The 24,962-nt window shown below is 40.0% G+C and overlaps 1 protein-coding gene across 1 annotated transcript in view; it reads left to right on the top strand.

Annotated features, from left to right (window-relative positions):
* hsd17b12b (hydroxysteroid (17-beta) dehydrogenase 12b) overlaps window positions 1–24,962 on the top strand; it is a 132,667-nt gene that overhangs the window by 42,613 nt on the left and 65,092 nt on the right. The window contains exons 4-8 of the mRNA XM_034184696.1: window positions 1,873–1,980; window positions 2,231–2,295; window positions 8,121–8,165; window positions 17,011–17,045; window positions 19,199–19,280. Of these exons, the coding sequence (XP_034040587.1) occupies window positions 1,873–1,980; window positions 2,231–2,295; window positions 8,121–8,165; window positions 17,011–17,045; window positions 19,199–19,280 (335 nt within the window). The remainder of the gene's footprint in view (window positions 1–1,872; window positions 1,981–2,230; window positions 2,296–8,120; window positions 8,166–17,010; window positions 17,046–19,198; window positions 19,281–24,962) is intronic.

Raw genomic sequence — 24,962 nt, 5'->3', positions numbered from 1 at the left:
GTTTCTGGAAAAATTTGATGCAGCAAAGCTCCAAATCATTCAGACATTTTATTCGCAATAAAAATCCGACGAGAGTGGTTCTTTTTCTGTGTTCTCTGTGTAAGAGGCAGAATTCACCCTGGACAGGGTGGCAGTCTGTCCCAGGGTAGACACAAATAGGCAAACACATTCACACTCTCACTCATACCTATGTCAAGTTCGAGTTACCATTTCACCTAACCTGAATGTCTTTGGTAGTGGGAGGAAGCTGGAGCATTGGGAAGGAATCCACACAAACACTGGGAGAACATGCCAACTCCACACAGAAAAGACCAGGGCTAAGTGGATCTGCGCCCTTCTCACTGCGGGGCAGCAGTGCTAACCACTAAGCCACTGTGCCGCCCCTAAAGCACTTAAAATTACTGAGAAATGATGCACAAAAGTGAAAAAAGTTTCAAAAATGTTTGAATTGCTTTAAAATCACTGCAAATTATTTTGTAATCCTGAATGAGAAATGCTATTATTCAGTGAAAAGTAGTTTATTGCAAATTAAAAGCAGAAATCTTCACATCTGAGAAGCTTTAAAATGTCACACTTTGCTGTTTTTTTTTTTTTTTTTTTCATTGACAAATGGCCTGAGAATTTAATTCATTGTTGACATAATAGTTGCAGATGATTTTGTATTAATTACTTTGTGGTTTCTGCTCTGCATTAGATTCTCATTAGTTCATGATTTCTGCACTGTGTAGTATAGCTTTAAAATTATTGAAATTAAAAATACTGTACATTCTTTGTGCACACTTCCCGGTAACTGCTGGACATTTGGTCATGAAGCTCACACTTCTCCTGCTTGACCAATAGCCTGACCAAAAGCGAAAGCCATTGCTGTTTTGCATAGTTATGGATTATTAACATTGTACAATTCATTGATTGTTCCATATTTGACTTATTGTGTAGAAATCTGGGGATCAACATGGACAACTTATACACAACCTTTATTTATTTTGCAGAAAAGAGCTTTAAAAGTGGTTAGCAACAGTCGTTTTAGAGATCCATCTAGTCCATTGTTCATTAAGTATAGGGTACTTAAATTTCATGATTTAGTTGATTTGAAATTATTACAAACAATGTACCAAGCAAATAACAATACCTTACAAATAAACATTCAAAATATGTTTGAAAAAGAGTAAGTAGTTATAATTTGAAGGGCATAGAAGTCTTTAAAAAACCAAGATTCAGAACCAAGATAAAGGAACGGAGTATTGCAGTGAATGGTGTAAAATTATGGAACAACCTCAATAAAGAAATCAAAGAATCAAGGACGCTTAAATTATTTTAAAAAATGTATTAAACTTGATGTATTTTGTAAGTATGAAACTATGAAATAACTCAGTGGGCTGTGATAAAGCCAAAAATGTAATCTGTTAATGTTTAGAATGTTTGAAGTTTAAAATGTAATCTGTTTGGGATGTAATCTTTTAAATAATGGTTAAAATTATAAGATAAGTCGGTGGCATGTGACAATCATAGAAATGTAATCTGTTAAATTATGTTGATTAATGATGCTTGATACTGCAAGATTGTATTGTAAAAAAGGGGCAGAATATATAAGACTTGTTCTTCCAATCTGCTCCTTTTCGTTCAGTGGTTTGTAATGTTTTGTTATTTCTGCTTTTCTGTTTTTTTTCTCTTAAATGAATGACATAAATATTAAATAATAATAACAATACATGACTCCAGCTGAATGGAACTTTCCGCGTCAGGGAACTGATGGTGGATGATTTCTGGATGTAACAAGCTCCTCTGGTGGTTGTTGGTCTTTGTGATTAATTGTAAGCACTGTGCTTTGTCTTTTTTTTTTTTTTACTTAAGTATTCACTTTTGTGCCGGCAGAGAGCAAATGTGGCGTGGAGACAAAAACCATTGCAGCAGACTTTAGTGGTGTCGATATCTACTCTAAAATTGAAGCTGGGCTTGCAGGACTGGAGATTGGAGTATTGGGTAAGATTGTAAAAGCATGCTCAGGTGACCTTCACTGACATAAAGCTAAAGTACTGATGAGGCATGTTCCTCAGCTTAACTTGAATCAGGCCTGGAGACAGAAGAATTTCTCTCTGGTCCTGATTGTCTTTAGGCCTTTGCTGCCCTCTAAAGATTGTAAAGAGGAATAACAATGAATTCCACATTTACAGAGTATATTCTCCACTGTGTTCTTGTGTTTGTAAGTGACTGTGGTTTTGTTTGTCAACAGTGAACAACGTGGGAATATCTTATTCTTACCCTGAATTCTTCCTAAAAGTTCCTGAACTCGACAGTGTAAGTTCATTGATTTATTTTTGATTGCATGAATATGTGGTTGATGCATAAATAATAAAACATGCAACATTTTCCAACATGAAAGAAGCAGTGATAGCACCGTATGCGTCGCTCACAACACACGTGCGCAACAGTGATACAGTTCAGAGCTGGTTTGTTTGTTTGTTTGTTTGTTTCTTTCTTTTTTTTGTGCCCATTGGGGTAAAGAGGAAAAAAAATACTGAATAGTGGAGGAAAGCATTGAGCATAATGGGGCCAAAAGACAAATAAATGAAGTCCACAGAGCTATAAAGGTGACCAGCAGAGTCTAACATTATCCAGGATTTTCTTTTTAACAAAATACATTTGTCACTGATAACATTTTTGCAGTGATAAATATGGGTTTACACACACACACACATATATAGATAGTGTTTGTGTGTGTGTGTGTGTGTGTGTAAATGCTTTATAAACAAATTGTCAGATTATATCTGTAACACCTGCAGTTCAACAGATAAAATCAGCCACAAGATTTATCCACCTTATTCCTGGGGGCGCTGCTGTAAAAGCGATTATGGGTGCGACTTCTGTGAGACACTGGAGTGAGCCATTGTTTACTAACGGATTTCGTTTCCTGGACCGGTTTATTTGAAAGTTAAGTTTTGTTTTATAAATGATGATCAGCTCCTGTAGCATTTTAAAAATGTCCTTGTGCAGCTTGGGAACATGTGCTGTTTGCAGTTGTACTAACAGCCAGATGAAGTTAAATCTGCAGCTACAACAGCAACATTTTTAACATGGTGCTGGACTAAGAGTTTCCGTCGCCGACCGAGGGATGAGAAACCCACAAGGATGTGTCTTCAAAAAATGCAACTTTAAAAGACCACCTAAAACATTATACGTGTGCTCTTTTCACTGTGTTGACAAAAAGACCACAGAAGAAACTCTCTACTTTGTGGCTAACGAGGATTGACAGCAGTGTCACGAGAATAACAGGTAGGATTTCATGTGTCTGGAAGACAAATCACTGTAGTATTAGTTATTAGCAACAACATGTATTACCCTTTTATGAACAGTTAAAATGTAACATGGGATTGGACTACTGGTCACTATGAACCTAAAAATGCCATAATTCAGCACAGATTAAACAAAATGTTCAACAACACAGTATTTTAATCTTAATCTGAATGTATATTGTAGTTGTTATTATGCACCAGGTTTTCTCTTGGTTTCTGGAGCACAGAGTTGATGCTGTTACCAGTGGGAAGGAATGGGGTTGATTAAAGGCTAATGGTGTAATTAAAGTGTTGTAATGAAAACCCTAATGCATCACTTCTTGATAATCATGTCCTGTATTGCTGCTCTCAGATGAACAAGATGAAATGGATCATGGTGAGGCACTTATTTGCAGTAACAAAGTCATACTGTCAGATGAAGGGTCATACCTGTTCAAAAAGGGCCCACCATCACATGTGAAATGCACCCACCACCACCAGGCTCGCCACACCCTGTAGCTGACTGCATCTTAGAGAGTGGTGATATAGACTCCCGTCTGTATGTAGGGATTCCACTCACAGAATTTCAAACACTTGCCAGTTGTGGCCCAAATTCTAATGACTTTATTGAAACTAAGACAAAACTTTGTCATGGCTGATTTGGCACACCAAATTAAAATATCAGAAGGTCAGGTCAGCAGCACAGTGGGGATGTGGGTAGACATGTGCACACATGAAGGATGTCACTCTGTGGTTGGCTCATGAAACCATCAAAGTAACATTGCCAAAAGCTTTTAAAGAGCATGTTGCTTACAGTTTTACAAAGAGCGAAAAACCTGTATTCAAGAAGTGAGTCATACAGTCACTGTTATGCATATAACACATTTAAGTATTTTGTGGCTGTTTCTCCATCTGGAATACTCACTCATCTTCAACCGCTTATCCGGGATTGGGTCGCGGGCAGCAGCTCTAGCAGGGGACCCCAGACTTCCCTCTCCCAGGCCACATTGACCACCTCTGACTGGGGATCCCCTCTGGAATAATCATGTTTATTTCTGACACTTGTGGTGGAAAATGTAGTGATGTCCATAACGCAGATAATGCTTCTTTTTTTTTTTTTTTATTTGGAACCTATATTGAAAATGTATTAAACAGTTTTCCTTGTAAAAAAAAAAAAAAAAATCCACAACTGAAAGTGTCTTCTTTCCACCCTTCATTATTTTCCTTCATACGGTGCTCTTTTGTTGTCTGTAACACACATTACACCTGTTAAGTAATTATGGTATTTTTAAGAGATTCAGATATTGGAGGCAGAGCAGAACTTTCTTTGCAACAAATTCATCCACTCATGTTGGAAGCAGATTTGAAAAGTAGAAATTCTTGAGGTGTTTTCATGTGTCTGTAAAGACTTTGTTAAATGAAGTGTCCAACTCCAGGTGTTCAGGTAACCAGCCGCAGACACATCACTGTCAAATGGAACTGGAGAGATGTAAAAATATGGCTTAGTTTATTTTAATCAGGGCTCACGCGTATTCTGTCACAGTAGTTCATACATTACAATTAACAAAATTGACCCACCTAGAGATCTGCCTTGACCTGTGATGCCTGAACACCCTGCTGTTTGTATTCACCTGATGCTGAAACTCAAACCCAGGCTTGGTGATCAGGGACTTTAAGGCTTTTGTTGGCCTCTGTGTATGCTTTAAGATAAGGCCTAGTTCAAAAATAATGAAGCCAAAGTGTGACGTAATCATCAAAATTTAAGTGGTCTTTTTTGTGAAATGTTAACATTTTAGGTATGGTTATATATCAGAATTTCAATATTTCTATTGGTCTTGGTTCAGTCATTGCGAGAAATTATCAGTGCATATATACTATAATGTGCTAGAGCGTAACATTTGCGACAACAGTTGGAGGTATCTTCTTTAGTCTGCAGAAGCCTGAAACAAAGAAATTCGGTCCATTAGTTCCTGGTATTATTGAACAAGTAATATAATTATTCTATTGAAGCAGAGTAGGAAATATACAGTGAGGAAAATAAGTATTGGAACACCCTGCGATTTTGCAAGTTCTCCCACTTAGAAATCATGGAGGGGTCTGAAATTTTCATCTTAGGTGCATGTCCACTGTGAGAGACATAATCTAAAAATCCAGAAATCACAATGTATTATTTTATTTTTTTTTAGCAATTTATTTGTATGTTACTGCTGCAAATAAGTATTTCAACACCTGTGAAAATCAATGTTAATATTTGGTACAGTAGCCTTTGTTTCCAGTTACAGAGGTCAAACGTTTCCTGTAGTTTCTCACCAGGTTTGCACACACTGCAGCAGGGATTTTGGCCCATTCCTCCACAAAGATCTTCTCCAGATCAGCCAGGTTACTGGGCTGTTGCTGAGAAACACGGAGTTTGAGCTCCCTCTAAAGATTTTCTATTGGGTTTAGGTCTGGAGACTGGCTAGGCCACTCCAGAGCCTTGCTTCTTACGGAGCCACTCCTTGGTTATCCTGGCTGTGTGCTTCAGGTCATTGTCATGTTGGAAGACCCATCCACGATCCAGAAATCACAATGTATGATTTATTTATTTGTATGTTACTGCTGCAAATAAGTATTTCAACACCTGTGAAAATCAATGTTAATATTTGGTACAGTAGCCTTTGTTTGCAATTACAGAGGTCAAACATTTCCTGTAGTTTTTCACCAGGTTTGCACACACTGCAGCAGGGATTTTGGTCCACTCCTCCATACAGATCTTCTCCAAATCTTTCAGGTTTGGAGTTTCAGCTCCCTCCAAAGATTTTTTATTGAGTTCAGGTGTGGAGACTGGCCAGGCCACTCTAGGACCTTGAAATGCTTCTTACGGAGCCCCTCCTTAGTTGCCCTGGCTGTGTGTTTGGGGTCATTGTCATGCTGGAAGACCCAGCCATGACCCATCTTCTGAGAGAAGGTTGTTTGCCAAAATCTTGCAATACATGACCCCATCCATCCTCCCTTCAATACGGTGCAGTCATCCTGTCCCCTTTGCAGAAGAGCACCCCCAGAGTATGATGTTTCCACCCCCATGCTTCACGGTTGGGATGGTTTTCTTGGGGTTGTTCTCATCCTCTAAACATGGTAAGTGGAGTTGATTCCAAAAAGCTCTATTCTGGCCTCATCTGACCACATGACCTTCTCCCATGCCTCCTCTGGCTCTTCCAGATGGTCACTGGTCAACTTCAAACAACCTGGACATGTACTGGCTTAAGCAGGGGGACCTTACTGCTCTGCAGGATTTTAAACCATGATAGCATCATGTGTTACTAATGTAATCTTTGTGACTGTGGTTCCAGCTCTCTTCAGGTCCCTCCTGTGTAGTTCTGAGCTTTCTCAGAATCATCCTTACCCCACAAAGTGAGATCTTGCATGGAATCCCAGACCGAGGGAGATTAACAGTCATCTTGTGTTTCTTCCACTTTCTAATAAATAATCATAACAGTTGTTGTCTTCTACCAAGCTGCTTGCCTGTTGTCCTGTAGTCCATCCCAGCCTTGTGCAGGTCTACAGTTTTGTCCCTGATGTCCTTAGACAGCTCTTTGGTTTTGGCTATGGTGGACAGGTTGAAGTGTGATTGATTGAGTGAGTGAACAGGTGTCTTTTATACAGGTAACAAGTTCAAACAGGTGCAATTAATACACGTAAAGAGTGCAGGATAAGAGGGCTTCTTAACGAAAAATTAACAGGTCTGTGAGATCCGGAATTATTGCTGGTTGGTAGGGGTTCAAATACTTATTTGCAGCAGTAACATACAAATACATTATTTTAAAAAAATCATACATTGTGATTTCTGGATTGTTTTTTTTTAATTCTGGATTGTTTTTTTTAGATTATGTCTCTCACAGTAGACATGCACCTAAGATGAAAATTTCAGACCCCTCCATGATTTCTAAGTGGGAGAACTTGCAAAATCGTGTGTGTGTTCAAATACTTATTTTCCTCATTGTAGCTAAGGTTTTGACACAAATAAATCAAGGACTCATTCTCAGTGTTACGCTTGTGACAGTTTTACCTTGCTTTAGAAACATGATATTCTTTCTAGGAAATTACATTTCCACCTTTACAAAAATGTATTACTATGTGTGAGTATGAAGCACAAAAACAAACTGAGAAAATACAAGGTTATTTCAACTTTAAATGATAATGCTAAATATCAATGTCACACAAAATTGATGAAAAAAGTGCTATTTTTGGGGTAAATTTCGTGCATATCTTTGGAACTGTGCGGAATTTTTCCATGAAATTTTCAGTACCTGTCAAAGAGACTATAGGCAACTCAGATAAATCTGGATGGTGCTAAATAAAATAATGGTTGTTCATGACAAATGCAATGCGAATCAGCAGTTAGGCATCATTATTTTTGAACTAGGCCATAAATAAGTTGTGTCCCAAGATCTCTTTTAGCAGAATGAGACCGATCTTATTACTGTGCAGGTTCTGATACGCCTCAGAGGTTTTCAGATTGTTCATTGCCTCCTGTCTGAAGCGAGAGCTAAAAAAGTACTTAAAAATGCTACCCCATGTTATCTTAGGCCACTTCTTCATGTCATCCTCCCACCTCTCTGTATTTATAGACAACAGGATTGTAATGTTGTCTCAACTGAGCTGTGTAAGCTGCTATTTACATCTCTAACTCGTAGAAAGAGGATTAGCGCAAACGGTTAACATGTAAACAAACAGCGGTTCTGGTTCATACTGGAGTCTCACCCATATTTCACACAAGGGGCCGGAAAAAGGTGGATAATGGTAAAAAAACAAAATAAACAGGTAACACAGACTGATGATTGTTGTTGTTTTGTCCCCCCCCTTTCCTTTCAGTTCATCAACACCATTGTCAATGTGAACATCACATCAGTCTGTCAGGTAAGTGCCACTCATCCACCACAGCTGGGGACACGAACTGTAATTTTTGGCTGTACAACATTTAAAAGATAAATAAGCCTTTACAATAAAATGAACGTATCATCAAAGTAGTATTTTGTCTTACACTTTTTATTCCTTGGTATTAGATTTGGGGAAAATAGCGATTAGCATGTCTGTCTCTGTCCTTTTTCGCTTGTTATTGTGATATCTCAAGAACCAGCTGACCACCAGTCTGCCACAAACCACTGAACTACACATGACAGGGACTGAAATGTTTCATTTTAGGGTTTACAAACATTTTTGACTGTTAAACTTTGCTCACTTTACCAGCAAAAACAATGTTAGCGGACTGAAAGTTATTGCAACTACGAGGTCTGTTAGAAAAATATCAGACCTTTTTTTTTTTTTTTGCAAAAACCTGATGGTTCTAAATCAAGCCTGCTTGCGTGAGCCGATGTTGAACCTTCGTGCGTATGTGTGACTTTTTCACGCCTGTCGATTGCGTCAGTTGCTGGCAAGCGTGAGGACATTTGCGGCACGCTGGGCGGATTTTATTGCAAGGAAAATGAAGGAAAGAGTGCAGCAGCACCACATCAGATTTTGCCAGAAACTGAGCGACAGCCAGGTGGAAACCATTCGGAAGATTCAGACGGCTTTCAGTGACGATAATATGGGAATCACACAGATTAAGGAGTGATACAACCGGTTTAAAGACATCCACACAACCGTGGAGAGCAAGCGACGCTCCGGTTGGCCATCAACATGCCGAAATGACCAGGTCATTGGCAAAGTGAATGCTGTGGTGATGCGGGACTGTCGTGTGACTGTCGGAGAGATTGTGGAAAAGGTGGACATCAGCACTTTTTCGGCACATTCCATTGTGACAGAAGACTTGGCCATGAAAAGGAGTGGCGGCGAAATTCTTTCCTGAAGCTTCTGACGGAGCAAAATGAGATTCGCTGGTCATTTCGGCATGTTGATGGCCGCCCGGAGCGTTGCTTGCTCCCCACCGTTGTGTTATACGCAGGTGCAAAAACTTATAGGCTGTTCATCTACAATGATCTCCAATGCTTTAAAATGGACAAAAAAAACAGACACGCATGGAAGAAAACGGAAACCAACCATCTAAATGGATAGAAGAATAACCAGAATGGCAAAGGCTCACCCATTGATCAGCTCCAGGATGATCAAAGACAGTCTGGAGTTACCTGTAAGTGCTGTGACAGTTAGAAGACGCCTGTGTGAAGCTAATTTATTTGCAAGAATCCCCTGCAAAGTCTCTCTGTTAAATAAAAGACATGTGCAGAAGAGGTTGCAATTTGCCAAAGAACACATCAACTGGCCTAAAGAGAAATGGAGGAATATTTTGTGGACTGATGAGAGTAAAATTGTTCTTTTTGGGTCCAAGGACCGCAGACAGTTTGTGAGACAACCCCCAAACTCTGAATTCAAGCCACAGTTCACAGTGAAGACAGTGAAGCATGGTGGTGCAAGCATCATGATATGGGCATGTTTCTTCTACTATGGTGCTGGGCCTGTATATCGCATACCAGGTATCATGGATCAGTTTGGATATGTCAAAATACTTGAAGAGATCATGTTGCCTTATGCTGAAGAGGACTTGCCCTTGAAATGGGTGTTTCAACAAGACAATGACCCCAAGCACACTAGTAAACGAGCAAAATCTTGGTTCCAAACCAACAAAATTGTTTTGGAGTGGCCTGCCCAATCCCCAGACCTAAATCCAATTGAGAACTTGTGGGGTGACATCAAAAAAGCTGTTTCTGAAGCAACACCAAGAAATGTGAATGAATTGTGGAATGTTGTTCAAGAATCTTGGAGTGGAATAACAGCTGAAAGGTGCCACATGTTGGTTGACTGCATGCCTCGCAGATGTGAAGAAATCATGAAAAACTGTGGTTATACAACTAAATACTAGTTTAGTGATTCACAGAATTGCTAAAAAAAAGCAGTTTGAACATAATAGCTTTGAGTTTGTAGCGTCAACAGCAGATGCTACTATTATTGTGAACACCCCCTTTTCTACTTTTTTTTTTTTACTAATATCACAATTTTATAGCCTTAAGAGTGTGCATATCATGAATGCTTGGTCTTGTTGGATTTGTGAGAATCTACTGAATCTACTGGTACCTTGTTTCCCATGTAACAATAAAGTATGCTGGACGCAGTTGTTTGCACCCTTTGATGAACTTGCAATAAATAATCACTTTTGCAGCCAGGTTTTTTTTTTTTTTTTTTTTTTAGACAAATCAGGGGGTGGATACATGAACATTTGCAATTCATAGGATTTGTTTTTGACTTTATTTACCTCAATCTTTAAGAAATACGAACTGTATGGTACTCTATGGTAAATCTGTCTGGAGAAGGCAGTTTTCAAAAACTGAGTCATAAAAGTTACACACACACACATATATATATATATATAGATATAGATATATATATATATAGATATAGATATATATATATAGATATACTTATTGGTGAAATTCTGTCCAGTGGAAGTTATAGCCATTTTAATAGTCAAAGCGTCAACACTGGAGGCATCCCAGACCGTCCCAGGATGTCTTCTCAAGATAACACGGCCAAAATCAGAGCCTTGACAACCAGTTTCTCCTATAGGCATCAGTTTGCAAAACATCACATTCTTTTATCCAAGTATGAAAGTTCTAATGTTTCTTGTGTGTTTAATCAAGCAAAACACTTTATATTCCATATATTCAGTTTAACCTGACACATGTTCCTTGTAACTGCTCTTGTGTTTAAATGTGATATTTTCTGACTTATTAATATTTTAATGGATGGAATATTCTGTTTAACCAAATGGTGTGTTTGTGACTTTAATGATGTTATATTAATTCCAAGTGTCTTAGAACAAAGAGTATGACAAATAGTTAATGTTTTTTTTTAAATAGTTGACTCATTCAGGTCTGTTCTTCTACACATAAAGTTTCTGTGAAGTTATACACCACATAGGTAGGGTTTAATGACCAAAGTCCCTTTTAAAATGGCAGAACAGTTTCTTTACTCTCTTCTGCAGCTCTTCTTTGCCTCTTTTTTTGTGCTTCTAGCCACTTCTCTTTTTGAAAAGCTTAATTTTTTTCTTTTGTGGGCTGTAGCCTCATTTAGCTAAGCTACGACGGGGTTTTATTTGTTCATTCAACTTTGATAACACGGTAACAGCCTGATGGTGCTTTTTAAGGTTCGTCAAGTCTTCAGTTTTTATAAGAAAACGTCCTGGAGGAACTTTTCAGAATTAAAGCAAATGTACAGAAAAGCGACAATTCCTTTTTTGTAACGTCACAACTTTGTCTAAATTCAAAAAGACTTTCAATTTGGTACCAACAAACTTGTTAAAGTCACAACTTTGTCTAAATTCAAAAAGACTTTCAATTTGGTACCAACAAACTTGTTAAAGCTACCAGAAACCATTTTCAACAAACACCTTCACCTCTTGGGTCGAGCAAGCTGGCCAAGCACTGCCGACAAACTCAGCCGACACCAAAGCCTTGGGATCACTTGGAAGAACCGCTGGTTTAACCCCTGACCCAAGTGAGCTCAAGCTGCAAAGGCTGAACCAGGCCCATCATCGACCGACGCTGATCAGATCGAACCACGTCTTCAGTGGATCAGCTAAGTGACCCTGTTCAAGGTTCCAAAAAAAGGTTTTGTTGTTAAATGGTGCAGAGTGGCTTTAAACATATTCATATATTTGTTTGATAATTTTCTTAATAATAATTGTCTTCAGAATTCACTAAATTCAAATCAGATTTATTAATTTAATTCCTTCAGCTTATTCTACTGCTTTCTTTCAGTGTCTCATGATAAACAAAATGTGTCCATAAATTAACTTATTTAATCACTGTTCAAACTCAAAAATACCAGTAAACTGTTCATTTTCTTGTATATTTGTAAATAAAATGTAAATATTTCTGCTGTGGCTCATTTTGTGTTTAGATGGAAACTTGGTCAATCGTATTGCAGAATTCATGGCTTTCACATTTGAGACTGATTAGTATAGGTTGTGTAAATTAAAGTTCCTGGTCTTTAATAATATAACCAGGTGGTTCCCTGTTTAATCTGGAGTCGAGCCATTGCTCCTCCACATCGAAAGGAGTCAGCTGGGGTGGCTTGGGTATCTTTTTCAGATGCCCCCTGGATGCCTCGCTGGAGAGGTGTTCCGAGCACATCCCATCAGGAGGAGGCCCTGGGGAAGACCCAGGACATGCTGGAGGGACTACGTCTCGCAGCTGGCTTGGGAACGCTTCGGGGTTCCCCCGGAGGAGCTGGGGGAGGTGTGTGTGGATCGGGAGGTCTGGGCGGCTTTGCTTGAGCTGCTGCCCCCGCGACCTGACCTCGGATGAAGCGGAAGAAAATGGATGGATTTAAATAATTCCATTTGCTGCCTATTTATGGTGCTCTGCTTGAGGGGCCATTAATGCCAAATTATTAAACTAAGATTTAATTTCATTACATTCTTTTGGTCCCCAGCGTGATGCCAATAAGACATATAATGCAATTAAAATAACTCATCTTTAAATTTGTTACAAAAGTCTTGACTAAAAGGAGACTAAATTACAGCTCATTTGAATGATGAGAACATACACTCAACAAAAATATAAACGCAACACTTTTGGTTTAGTTCCCATTTTGTATGAGATGAACTCAAAGATCTAAAACTTTTTCCACATACACAATATCACCATTTCCCTTAAATATTGTTCACAAACCAGTCTAAATCTGTGATAGTGAGGACTTCTCCTGTGCTGAGATAATCCACCCCACCTCACAGGTGTGCCATATCAAGATGCTGATTAGACACCATGATTAGTGCACAGGTGTGCCTTAGACTGTCCACAATAAAAGGCCACTCTGAAAGGTGCAGTTTTGTTTTATTGGGGGGGGGATACCAGTCAGTATCTGGTGTGACCACCATTTGCCTCAAGCGGTGCAACACATCTCCTTCACATAGAGTTAATCAGGTTGTCAGTTGTGGCCTGTGGAATGTTGGTCCACTCCTCTTCAATGGCTGTGCGAAGTTGCTGGATATTGGCAGGAACTGGTACACGCTGTCATATACGCCGGTCCAGAGCATCCCAAACATGCTCAATGGGTGACATGTCCGGTGAGTATGCCGGCCATGCAAGAACTGGGACATTTTCAGCTTCCAAGAATTGTGTACAGATCCTTGCAACATGGGGCCGTGCATTATCCTGCTGCAACATGAGGTGATGTTCTTGGATGTATGGCACAATGGGCCTCAGGATCTCGTCACGGTATCTCTGTGCATTTAAAATGCCATCAATAAAATGCACCTGTGTTCTTCGTCCATAACAGATGCCTGCCCATACCATAACCCCACCGCCACCATGAGCCACTCAATCCACAACATTGACGTCAGAAAACCGCTCACCCACACAACGCCACACACGCTGTCTGCCATCTGCCCTGAACAGTGTGAACTGGGATTCATCCGTGAAGAGAACACCTCTCCAACGTGCCAAACGCCAGCGAATGTGAGCATTTGCCCACTCAAGTCGGTTATGATGACGAACTGGAGTCAGGTCGAGACCCCGATGAGGACGACGAGCATGCAGATGAGCTTCCCTGAGACGGTTTCTGACAGTTTGTGCAGAAATTCTTTGGTTATGCAAACCGATTGTTTCAGCAGCTGTCCGAGTGGCTGGTCTCAGATGATCTTGGAGGTGAACATGCTGGATGTGGAGGTCCTGTGCTGGTGTGGTTACACGTGGTCTGCGGTTGTGAGGCTGGTTGGATGTACTGCCAAATTCTTGAAACACCTTTGGAGACGGCTTATGGTAGAGAAATGAACATTCAATACACGAGCAACAGCTCTGGTTGACATTCCTGCTGTCAGCATGCCAATTGCACACTCCCTCAAATCTTGCAACATCTGTGGCATTGTGCTGTGTGATAAAACTGCACCTTTCAGAGTGGCTTTTTATTGTGGGCAGTCTAAGGCACACCTGTGCACTAATCATGGTGTCTAATCAGCATCTTGATATGGCACACCTGTGAGGTGGGATGGATTATCTCAGCAAAGGAGAAGTGCTCACTATCACAGATTTAGACTGGTTTGTGAACAATATTTGAGGGAAATGGTGATATTGTGTATGTGGAAAAAGTTTTAGATCTTTGAGTTCATCTCATACAAAATGGGAGCAAAACCAAAAGTGTTGCGTTTATATTTTTTTTGAGTGTATTTACTGGGGGGGGGATTCCATAATGAATATTTTATTTTCTTTTTAACGCTATCTTCAGGAGGAAGCATGTGTATGCTTGCATGAGGTTTTGAAATTGCCGAAAGTTACCCTTAACCTCTCGTAATGTGTGTACACGGGTTGTGCACGCTGAAATCTGTCAGATGCCTTGTAAATCACTTCAGAGGTATTACCTGGATTTTAGATTTAGGCGTATTTCTTTCTTGGTAACTTGGGGGAGGTGAAGGTTGAGTGGTTAAGCGTTGGGCTTTTGACCAGAGGATCCTCTGTTCAAATCCCAGCCTGACTGGAAAATCACTAAGGGCATTTGGGCAAGGCCCTTAATCCCCTAGTTGCTCCCAGTATGTAGTGAGTACCTTGTATGGCACTCTCACATCGGGGTGAATGTGAGGCATTATTGTAAAGCACTTTGAGCATCTGATGCAGATGGAAAAGTGCTATATAAATGCAGTCCATTTAACTTATACAAAATATATGAGAAGCATTAGATTTATAGAAAAATAAGCAGTTTCTAAACATTTCCCACCATTGTTTTATTTGAGAGAGCAGCTAGCAGATGTCACTGTGCCTCTCTTTGTGCAAATTGCCAGGTAGCCCACATGTTATCTATGATGTTGCTATCATAGATTGTATGGGTCACTACCGTAAGTAGTTAAAGGCCATCTATTCTTTTGAACTGTAAACAAAGACTAAACATACAGTGAGGAAAGTATGTATTTGAACACTCTGTGATTTTGCAAGTTCTCCCACTTAGAAATCATGGAGGGGTCTGAAACTTCCATCTTAGGTGCATGTCCACTGTGAGAGACATAATCCAAAAAAAAAACCCAAATCCGGAAATCACAATGTATGATTTTTTTTTTTTTATAATTTATTTGCATGTTACTGCTGCAAATAAGTATTTCAACACCTGCCAATCAGCAAAAATTCTGGCCCTCAAAGACCTGTTAGTCTGCCTCTAAAAGGTCTGCCTCCACTCCACTTATTCCAAATTAGAAGCACCTATTTCAGGTCATTAGCTGCATAAAGACACCTGTCCACCCCACACAATTAGTAAGACTCCAACTACTAACATGGCTAAGACCAAAGAGCTGTCCAAAGCCACCAGAGACAAAATTGTAGACCTCCACAAGGCTGGAAAGGGCTACGGAGCAATTGCCAAGCAACTTGGTGAAAAAACATCAACTGTTGGAGCAATTATTAGAAAATGGAAGAAGCTAAACATGACTGTCAATCTCCCTTTGGACTGGGGCTCCATGCAAGATCCCACCTCGTTGCGTATCAGTGATCCTAAGAAAGGTGAGGAATCAGCCCAGAACTGCATGGGAGGAGCTGGTCAATGACCTGAAGAGAGCTGGCACCACTGTTTCCAAGGTTACTGTGGTAATACACTAAGACGTCATGGGTTAAAATCATGCATGGCATGGAAGGTTCCCCTGCTTAAATCAGCACATGTCCAGGCCCATCTTAAGTTTGCCCATGACCATTTGGATGATCCAGAGGAGTCATGGGAGAAAGTTATGTGGTCAGATGAGACCAAAATAGAACTTTTTGGGCTTAATTCCCCTCGCCGTGTTTAGGGGAAGAAGAATGCTGAGTACCATCCAAAAAACACCGTCCCTAATGTGAAGCATGGGGGTGGAAGCATCATGCTTTGGGGGTGTTTTTCTGCACATGGGACAGGACGACTGCACTGTATTAAGGAGAGGATGACCGGGGCCATGTACTGCGAGATTTTAGGGAACAACCTCCTTTCCTCAGTTAGAGCATTGAAGATGGGTCGTGGATGGGTCTTCCAACATGACAATGACCTGAAGCACACAGCCAGGATAACCAAGGAGTGGCTCCGTAAGAAGCAAGGTTCTGGAGTGCCCTAGCCAGTCTCCAGACCTAAACCCAATAGAAAATCTTTAGAGGGAGCTCAAACTCCGTGTTTCTCAGCGACAGCCCAGTAACCTGGCTGATCTAGAGAAGATCTTTGTGGAGGAATGGGCCAAATTCCCTGCTGCAGTGTGTGCAAACTGGTGAGAAACTACAGGAAACGTTTGACCTCTGTAATTGGAAACAAAGGCTACTGTACCAAATATTAACATTGATTTTCACAGGTGTTGAAATACTTATTTGCAGCAGTAACATACAAATAAATTGTTAAAAAAATAATACATTGTGTTTTCTGGATTTTTAGATTATGTCTCTCACAGTGGACATGCACCTAAGATGAAAATTTCAGACCCCTCCATGATTTCTAAGTGGAAGAACTTGCAAAATCGCAGGGTGTTCAAATACTTATTTTCCTCACTATAAATAAAGCACTGCTAATTGAAAATTGACAGAACTACTGGAAGTGTTGATTGGGCCAAAAAAAAACCCTGATGTTGATGATACAGTACTGTCTAGGTCAATTCCCGCTCATATGCAGTAAGTAGAATTGCAGGGTGCATGTGTTGGGCTGTTCTCAGAGCAGCCATGTCCTCACTCCATCTTAACATGTGAAGTATGAAGTTCAGTACTTCTTCAAACTGCTCCCTGTGCTCTCATTTTCATTTCTGTCACACTTTCACCAACACGTGCTTTCTCTCTTTCAGATGACTCGTCTTGTTTTGCCTGGAATGGTGGAGAGGTGAGTTTAGCTGCAGGTGTTTTCTTGCTTATAGCTGAAACAGTTCAGTTCTTGATTGAGCATTCCAGACTTAGTCCTATTTACTGAGCAATCAAACACTGTGAATGATTATTAAGATGAGAAAATCTGGGGCCCAGTGTTACTCTGCAAGGAAGTGCAACAATATGTGCACCTATAAACTTTATTGCAGTTGCAGACATAAGTTTACATACATCTTGGCTACTGCAAAAAAATTCCATTTTATCAAATAGAATGTTGTCAGTTAGAATGTGTACTTTACTTCCATATAGTTATTTAAAAATAAGATTTGTTTCTATATTTCTTAACTGGCAAGTTTCATTTCATCAACACTTTAGTCTGCTTGGATTATTCTGGTGTGTGGTGAGTGCTTCCTGACCTGACCAATGGTTTACATACACAAAGTTGAATGAGACTGGAAAACAGCATGGAAGGTTCCAAAAGTACTTGGAGACAGGGCTGGGTATCGATTCAAATTTGATTCTTAAGATTCAGAATTGATTGTTTCGATTTGATCCGATCCAGTCTTGATTTGGGTTAGTGTTATTAAAACCATTTTTTGAGCTGTTACCTGATTGTCTAGTCATGCAATATATTAATATTACTTCACAAAATTTGGCCCTCGAAATACAGGCAATAGTGTTTCAGAGAGTTATAAATTTAAAACTTTTCAAGGGGAAAAACATCCCCGGTCTTCCCTACAAAACGAAAAACGATGAGGAATGGGAAAAAACCTACTGTGTGAAATGTAAACAGCAGACCATTCACTTTTCTTGCCCGCAACAGTGGACTCCCGGTAGTCGTGATTGACATCTTTAAATGGCTTTGACAGAGATTGATGAATAAATTGTAGATGCACTGCTTCTAAATCAGAACCAGCGCATCCACAATCAGTGTCAAGAAATTATCATTTATTTTTTCCCATTACACACCCTCGGAAACAACGCAGCGACCCAACTGCAGCGTATTTTTTCAGGGACACTGTTATAAAGCTGACAAGAAGTGCATATTTATATGACTTTAAAATATATATGTATTTAAAAAAAAAAGATCTTTGGATGTATGCATCGATCTGTAGGAATTAAAATGAGATCGATTTAAAATTGCGGAATCGATCTTGTCAACCCAGCACTATTTGGCATCAGATCTGGGAGCACTACATCTGTCTGGGTGATTGCCATCAGCCAGACAGACAACCGGTGCATTCCCACCTACAGAAAATAACCATCTATCTGTCACAGCCAGGGAAAATAGGGGAGTTCTCTTGGTTGTTTCCCGTTGTTGTCCTCATCACTGAGGCACCTGCATGCTGGATCACTCCCAGAGAAGCTTGTTGTATGGCCAAAATGTCATAACTGCTGTTCAATCATGATGCAAGCAGTACGCCTCATGTGAGTCTCCCGAACTAACTGACAAAAAGTATTTTCAGTGGTACCAAACGATCCACTGAATAGACCTAGTACCAGTTGCATCCAGTCGTCACTTTATGCCACTGGTTAGCATCCAAATCTCGCAATTGTGCAGTCACACAGGAAGTACCAAGGCCCTAATGACGTGGACCTTCATTCTTCTACAAAGATTTCAGCATCACCAAACACTTCTGTCCAGCGACCTCATGACTTCACAAGTTCTTTTCGGTTATCTCTTGATGTCAAAAGTGAAGGACCTAGCGATATGAAGCCTTTAAGTATTGACACCCAAGTTGCTGGAGTCTACAACCCTACCGAGCACCCATTCCATGCAAGCACTGAACATCGTAGGATCTTTGAACGTCCCTGATGTACGTCAGAAGTACTCCCAGACCAGGCCAGACATGAAACATGTCACAAAACGTGACGTTGTGGTGGTGTTGTAATTATTATGTAAAATTCAATAAACTGTCCAGTTCTAATATCAACTACTTGAAGGTTTATTTAGAAATTGGATACAAGCTCTGATACGAGATGCATAAATACATACAAACTTTTTTAAGATTGAGTTATATTGTTCAGTACCTGCGCTTCAATCAAAAGCTTGATCACACTGTGGTTTTAACTTAAAAAAAAAAACCTTTATACTGTATTCTCCTCACATCCCAGGATTGAATTCAGGGATCTAGGGCTCTTCTAATATCAAATATCTGTTTTTGTTTTCAGGGGGAAGGGGGCCATCCTCAACATCTCGTCAGGCAGCGGGATGTACCCAGTTCCTCTCCTGACCATCTACTCTGCCTCCAAGGTAAACAGACTCCAAGAGACTCCCCCCCCAAAAGGTGTGTGACCGAAAGAGACATCTTACACAGCTGAGACGGTGTACGAGAGAGACGGTGCCTGCTCCCTGCTCCCAGACCACCAATAACCAGCAAAAATCTATTTAAGCATAAAAAATCAAAAAGAAAAAATAATATAGCACCTTCAACTGCACTACAGACTAAAACAGTTAAATGTGGTCTATTAAACATTAGGTCTCTCTCTTCTAAGTCCCTGTTAGTAAATTATATAATAATTGATCAACATATTGATTTATTCTGCCTTACAGAAACCTGGTTACAGCAGGATGAATATGTTAGTTTAAATGAGTCAACACCCCCAAGTCACACTAACTGTTGTGAAAGTGTAGGAACACGGACCCACAACAGGGGGCGCAATGAATGGACAATGGAGGAAGTAAAAAACAAGATTTACTACTGAAACAAGCACGAGTAGTATAACAAACACAATGTTTAGGGTCGAATCCGCTGGTGTCGTGTGGGCAGGCTCGAAGATAGGAGACGTCCGTCTCAGTCGAACCGGAACCACCCAGATCTCCACTGCCACCGAACCCTGGAAATACTGGAACCGCCAAGTCCCGAATTCCCAGGTGGCCACTGCCTCCGCTCGTCGGATCCGGTACTGCTGGCAGGAGAGAGCAAGAACACACAGGAGTGGATGAACGCACCCAGTACAGAGAGGGGAGAAGCCGCCTCCACCTCTTGGCAAAGTTCAGCAGGAAGGTGAGTACTTATCCAAAGAAGGAGGGTCTCAGTAGTCACCAGTCCTGAAAGGTTTAACAAGTTTGTCAATCACAGAATATGCTGCAGAGAATGTTACCTTGGTCTTAGGCGATATCTCGGCACTGAGGTGGAGACGCCGTCCTCCTGATATACCTCGGTGCTGAGTAGAAACAGCTGTGTTTGGTGATGGGTGACAGCTGTCACCCAGATTACTCCCATGATGCGGTAGCGCCCTCTGGTGCCTGGAGCCCGCACTCCAGGCAGGGCGCCCTCTGGTGGTGGTGGGCCAGCAGTACCTCCTCTTCAGCGGCCCACACAACACTAACTGCCAGAATGCTCGTAGCATGGGCCGAGGCGGAGGATTAGCAGCAATCTTCCATTCCAGCTTATTAATTAATCAAAAACCCAGACAGAGCTTTAATTCATTTGAAAGCTTGACTCTTAGTCTTGTCCATCCAAATTGGAAGTCCCAAAAAACAGTTTTATTTGTTGTTATCTATCATCCTCCTGGTTGTTACTGTGAGTTTCTCTGTGAATTTTCAGACCTTTTGTCTGACTTAGTGCTTAGCTCAGATAAGATAATTATAGTGGGCGATTTTAACATCCACACAGATGCTGAGAATGACAGCCTCAACACTGCATTTAATCTATTATTAGACTCAATTGGCTTTGCTCAAAATGTAAATGAGTCCACCCACCACTTTAATCATATCTTAGATCTTGTTCTGACTTATGGTATGGAAATTGAAGACTTAACAGTATTCCCTGAAAACTCCCTTCTGTCTGATCATTTCTTAATAACATTTACATTTACTCTGATGGACTACCCAGCAGTGGGGAATAAGTTTTATTACACTAGAAGTCTTTCAGAAAGCGCTGTAACTAGGTTTAAGGATGTGATTCCTTCTTTATGTTCTCTAATGCCATATACCAACACAGTGCAGAGTAGCTACCTAAACTCTGTAAGTGAGATAGCGTATCTCGTCAATAGTTTTCCATCCTCATTGAAGACAACTTTGGATGCTGTAGCTCCTCTGAAAAAGAGAGCTTTAAATCAGAAGTGCCTGACTCCGTGGTATAACTCACAAACTCGCAGCTTAAAGCAGATAACCCGTAAGTTGGAGAGGAAATGGCGTCTCACTAATTTAGATCTTCACTTAGCCTGGAAAAAGAGTCTGTTGCTCTATAAAAAAGCCCTCCGTAAAGCTAGGACATCTTACTACTCATCACTAATTGAAGAAAATAAGAACAACCCCAGGTTTCTTTTCAGCACTGTAGCCAGGCTGACAGAGTCAGAGCTCTATTGAGCCGAGTATTCCTTTAACTTTAACTAGTAATGACTTCATGACTTTCTTTGCTAATAAAATTTTAACTATTAGAGAAAAAATTACTCATAACCATCCCAAAGATGTATCGTTATCTTTGGCTGCTTTCAGTGATGCCGGTATTTGGTTAGACTCTTTCTCTCAGATTGTTCTGTCTGAGTTATTTTCATTAGTTACTTCATCCAAACCATCAACATGTCTATTAGACCCCATTCCTACCAGGCTGCTCAAAGAAGCCCTACCATTATTTAATGCTTCGATCTTAAATATGATCAATCTATCTTTATTAGTTGGCTATGTACCACAGGCTTTTAAGGTGGCAGTAATTAAACCATTACTTAAAAAGCCATCACTTGACCCAGCTATCTTAGCTAATTATAGGCCAATCTCCAACCTTCCTTTTCTCTCAAAAATTGTTGAAAGGGTAGTTGTAAAACAGCTAACTGATCATCTGCAGAGGAATGGTCTATTTGAAGAGTTTCAGTCAGGTTTTAGAATTCATCATAGTACAGAAACAGCATTAGTGAAGGTTACAAATGATCTTCTTATGGCCTCAGACAGTGGACTCATCTCTGTGCTTGTTCTGTTAGACCTCAGTGCTGCTTTTGATACTGTTGACCATACAATTTTATTACAGAGATTAGAGCATGCCATAGGTATTAAAGGCACTGCGCTGCAGTGGTTTGAATCATATTTATCTAATAGAATACAATTTGTTCATGTAAATGGGGAATCTTCTTCACAGACTAAGGTTAATTATGGAGTTCCACAAGGTTCTGTGCTAGGACCAATTTTATTCACTTTATACATGCTTCCCTTAGGCAGTATTATTAGACGGCATTGCTTAAATTTTCATTGTTACGCAGATGATACCCAGCTTTATCTGTCCATGAAGCCAGAGGACACACACCAATTAGCTAAACTGCAGGATTGTCTTACAGACATAAAGACATGGATGACCTCTAATTTCCTGCTTTTAAACTCAGATAAAACTGAAGTTATTGTACTTGGCCCCACAAATCTTAGAAACATGGTGTCTAACCAGACCCTTACTCTGGATGGCATTACCCTGACCTCTAGTAATACTGTGAGAAATCTTGGAGTCATTTTTGATCAGGATATGTCATTCAAAGCACATATTAAACAAATATGTAGGACTGCTTTTTTGCATTTACGCAATATCTCTAAAATTAGAAAGGTCTTGTCTCAGAGTGATGCTGAAAACTAATTCATGCATTTATTTCCTCTAGGCTGGACTATTGTAATTCATTATTATCAGGTTGTCCTAAAAGTTCCCTGAAAAGCCTTCAGTTAATTCAAAATGCTGCAGCTAGAGTACTGACGGGGATTAGAAGGAGAGAGCATATCTCACCCATATTGGCCTCTCTTCATTGGCTTCCTGTTAATTCTAGAATAGAATTTAAAATTCTTCTTCTTATAAGGTTTTGAATAATCAGGTCCCATCTTATCTTAGGGACCTCATAGTACCATATCACCCCAATAGAGCGCTTCGCTCTGACTGCAGGCTTACTTGTAGTTCCTAGGGTTTTTAAGAGTAGAATGGGAGGCAGAGCCTTCAGCTTTCAGGCTCCTCTCCTGTGGAACCAGCTCCCAATTCGGATCAGGGAGACAGACACCCTCTCTACTTTTAAGATTAGGCATAAAACTTTCCTTTTTGCTAAAGCTTATAGTTAGGGCTGGATCAGGTGACCCCGAACCATCCTTTAGTTATGCTGCTATAGACTTAGACTGCTGGGGGGTTCCCATGATGCACTATGCACTGAGTGTTTCTTTCTCTTTTTGCTCTGTATGCACCACTCTGCATTTAATCATTAGTGATTGATCTCTGCTCTCTTCCACAACATGTCTTTTTCCTGGTTCTCTCCCTCAGCCCCAACCAGTCCCAGCAGAAGGCTGCCCGTCCCTGAGCCTGGTTCTGCTGGAGGTTTCTTCCTGTTAAAAGGGAGTTTTTCCTTCCCACTGTCGCCAAGTGCTTGCTCACAGGGGGTCGTTTTGACCGTTGGGGTTTTTACGTAATTATTGTATGGCCTTGCCTTACAATATAAAGCGCCTTGGGGCAACTGTTTGTTGTGATTTGGCGCTATATAAATAAAATTGATTGATTGATTGATTGAGTTGCAGTCGCCCATAAAAAATACATTTTGAGCTAAAGTTGAAATGGAACATGTAACCTGGCCATTGCTAAATCCTTCAGTATTTGCAGAAAATATTTGCTGTTTTTAGATTCTACCACAGTGTAGTGTAACTGTAAACATCACCAAAATTTGCCAAAGTCATATTTGTCACCTCCACAGATGAATGCTGCATTGATCCAGGCTGGTCAGGTGACCACACAGAGTGAGCGTCACTACAAGAGTCAGCGTTGCGCTGAATTTATGCCATTTCAGTAAATATCTGAAACGTTTGTTAAACATGTTTTGTAACTTTTTAAATTTAAAATGGTTTGTACAGATTTTGTTTTAAAGTCTGCCAGATTAAGATGTTTACTCTAAATGCAAATTATTACTATTGTTGTTGTTGTTATTATGTTTTGTAGCCTGTTTCACTTGATAGTGTGATGTTGCTATTACTGCAGTACATCTAAATAACAGGGAAAAAAAAAAAACATACATTTAATGAGTTGGAATGCTTGTTTCCATCCATCCATTTCTAAAGGAGCATTTTGTGCACATATTTCTGCTTTGAAGCTTTTTGATGAGTCACTTGATGGTTTAGAAATAAAAGTTAATGGAAATGTTTGATTCTTTTTATAATAATGCAAGTTGAAATTAGTCATTAAGAAAATCAAAACATTTTTTTCTAGGATTTGAAAATGCCCTGTACCATGTAAAATGTAGTGAGTAAATGAAGAGCCAGATGGATGATACGATCCCCTCTGAAATACAAATACGGTAACTCAATTTAAATAGTCATCTTGTAAATGTCCAAAGCTAAAGGATATTTGATAACAAACTGAGTAGACATATAGACAATAGAAAGAGTTTGTACTCATCTGCCACCTGCTGGACATGTCATCAATGATGGAAATAAAGTTCTAATGTAGTTGAAGTTACATGTAACTTGAAATGAGCTTGTTGGCCAGGTTCTATCATTTACAAAGGTTTGGTCTGGTGGCCAGCAAGGCCACTCCGGCTTGTTGGCATTATTGGTTCTTTAGTTGCTTTTCGTGTTGTTGTCGGTGCAGTCATCAACTGCAAAAATTCTAGTCGAAAGTTGCATTGTGTAGGGAAATGCATGAGGTGCTTAGAAATGCAAAAACAGCGAGCAATAAACCTTCACTCATTTAAACAAACAATTGTAATTTTTTTGTACAAAATAAATGGTGTAATCTACGACCTTTGCAAAAAAAAAAGTGGAACATTACTTATGAACACATTGAGCATGATTCATTGCTGCACATAATCCATTAATAGATATCACTTAATAGCAGTGTGTTATTTCAAAGTTATTTCCTACCAATAAATACAAATTAGCTGTAGCAAAAGTACGCTAAACACTGAGATCAACAAATTGAAACTTACCATAGGCCATCTGGAATAGGCACAGGCTGTATTTGGGGTTTTCGGCCAGAGTGACAGTGTT

The sequence above is a fragment of the Thalassophryne amazonica genome, chromosome 2, assembly GCF_902500255.1.
Source record: "Thalassophryne amazonica chromosome 2, fThaAma1.1, whole genome shotgun sequence".
NCBI lineage: Eukaryota > Metazoa > Chordata > Actinopteri > Batrachoidiformes > Batrachoididae > Thalassophryne > Thalassophryne amazonica.
This window is presented reverse-complemented; position numbering and strand designations above follow the sequence as displayed.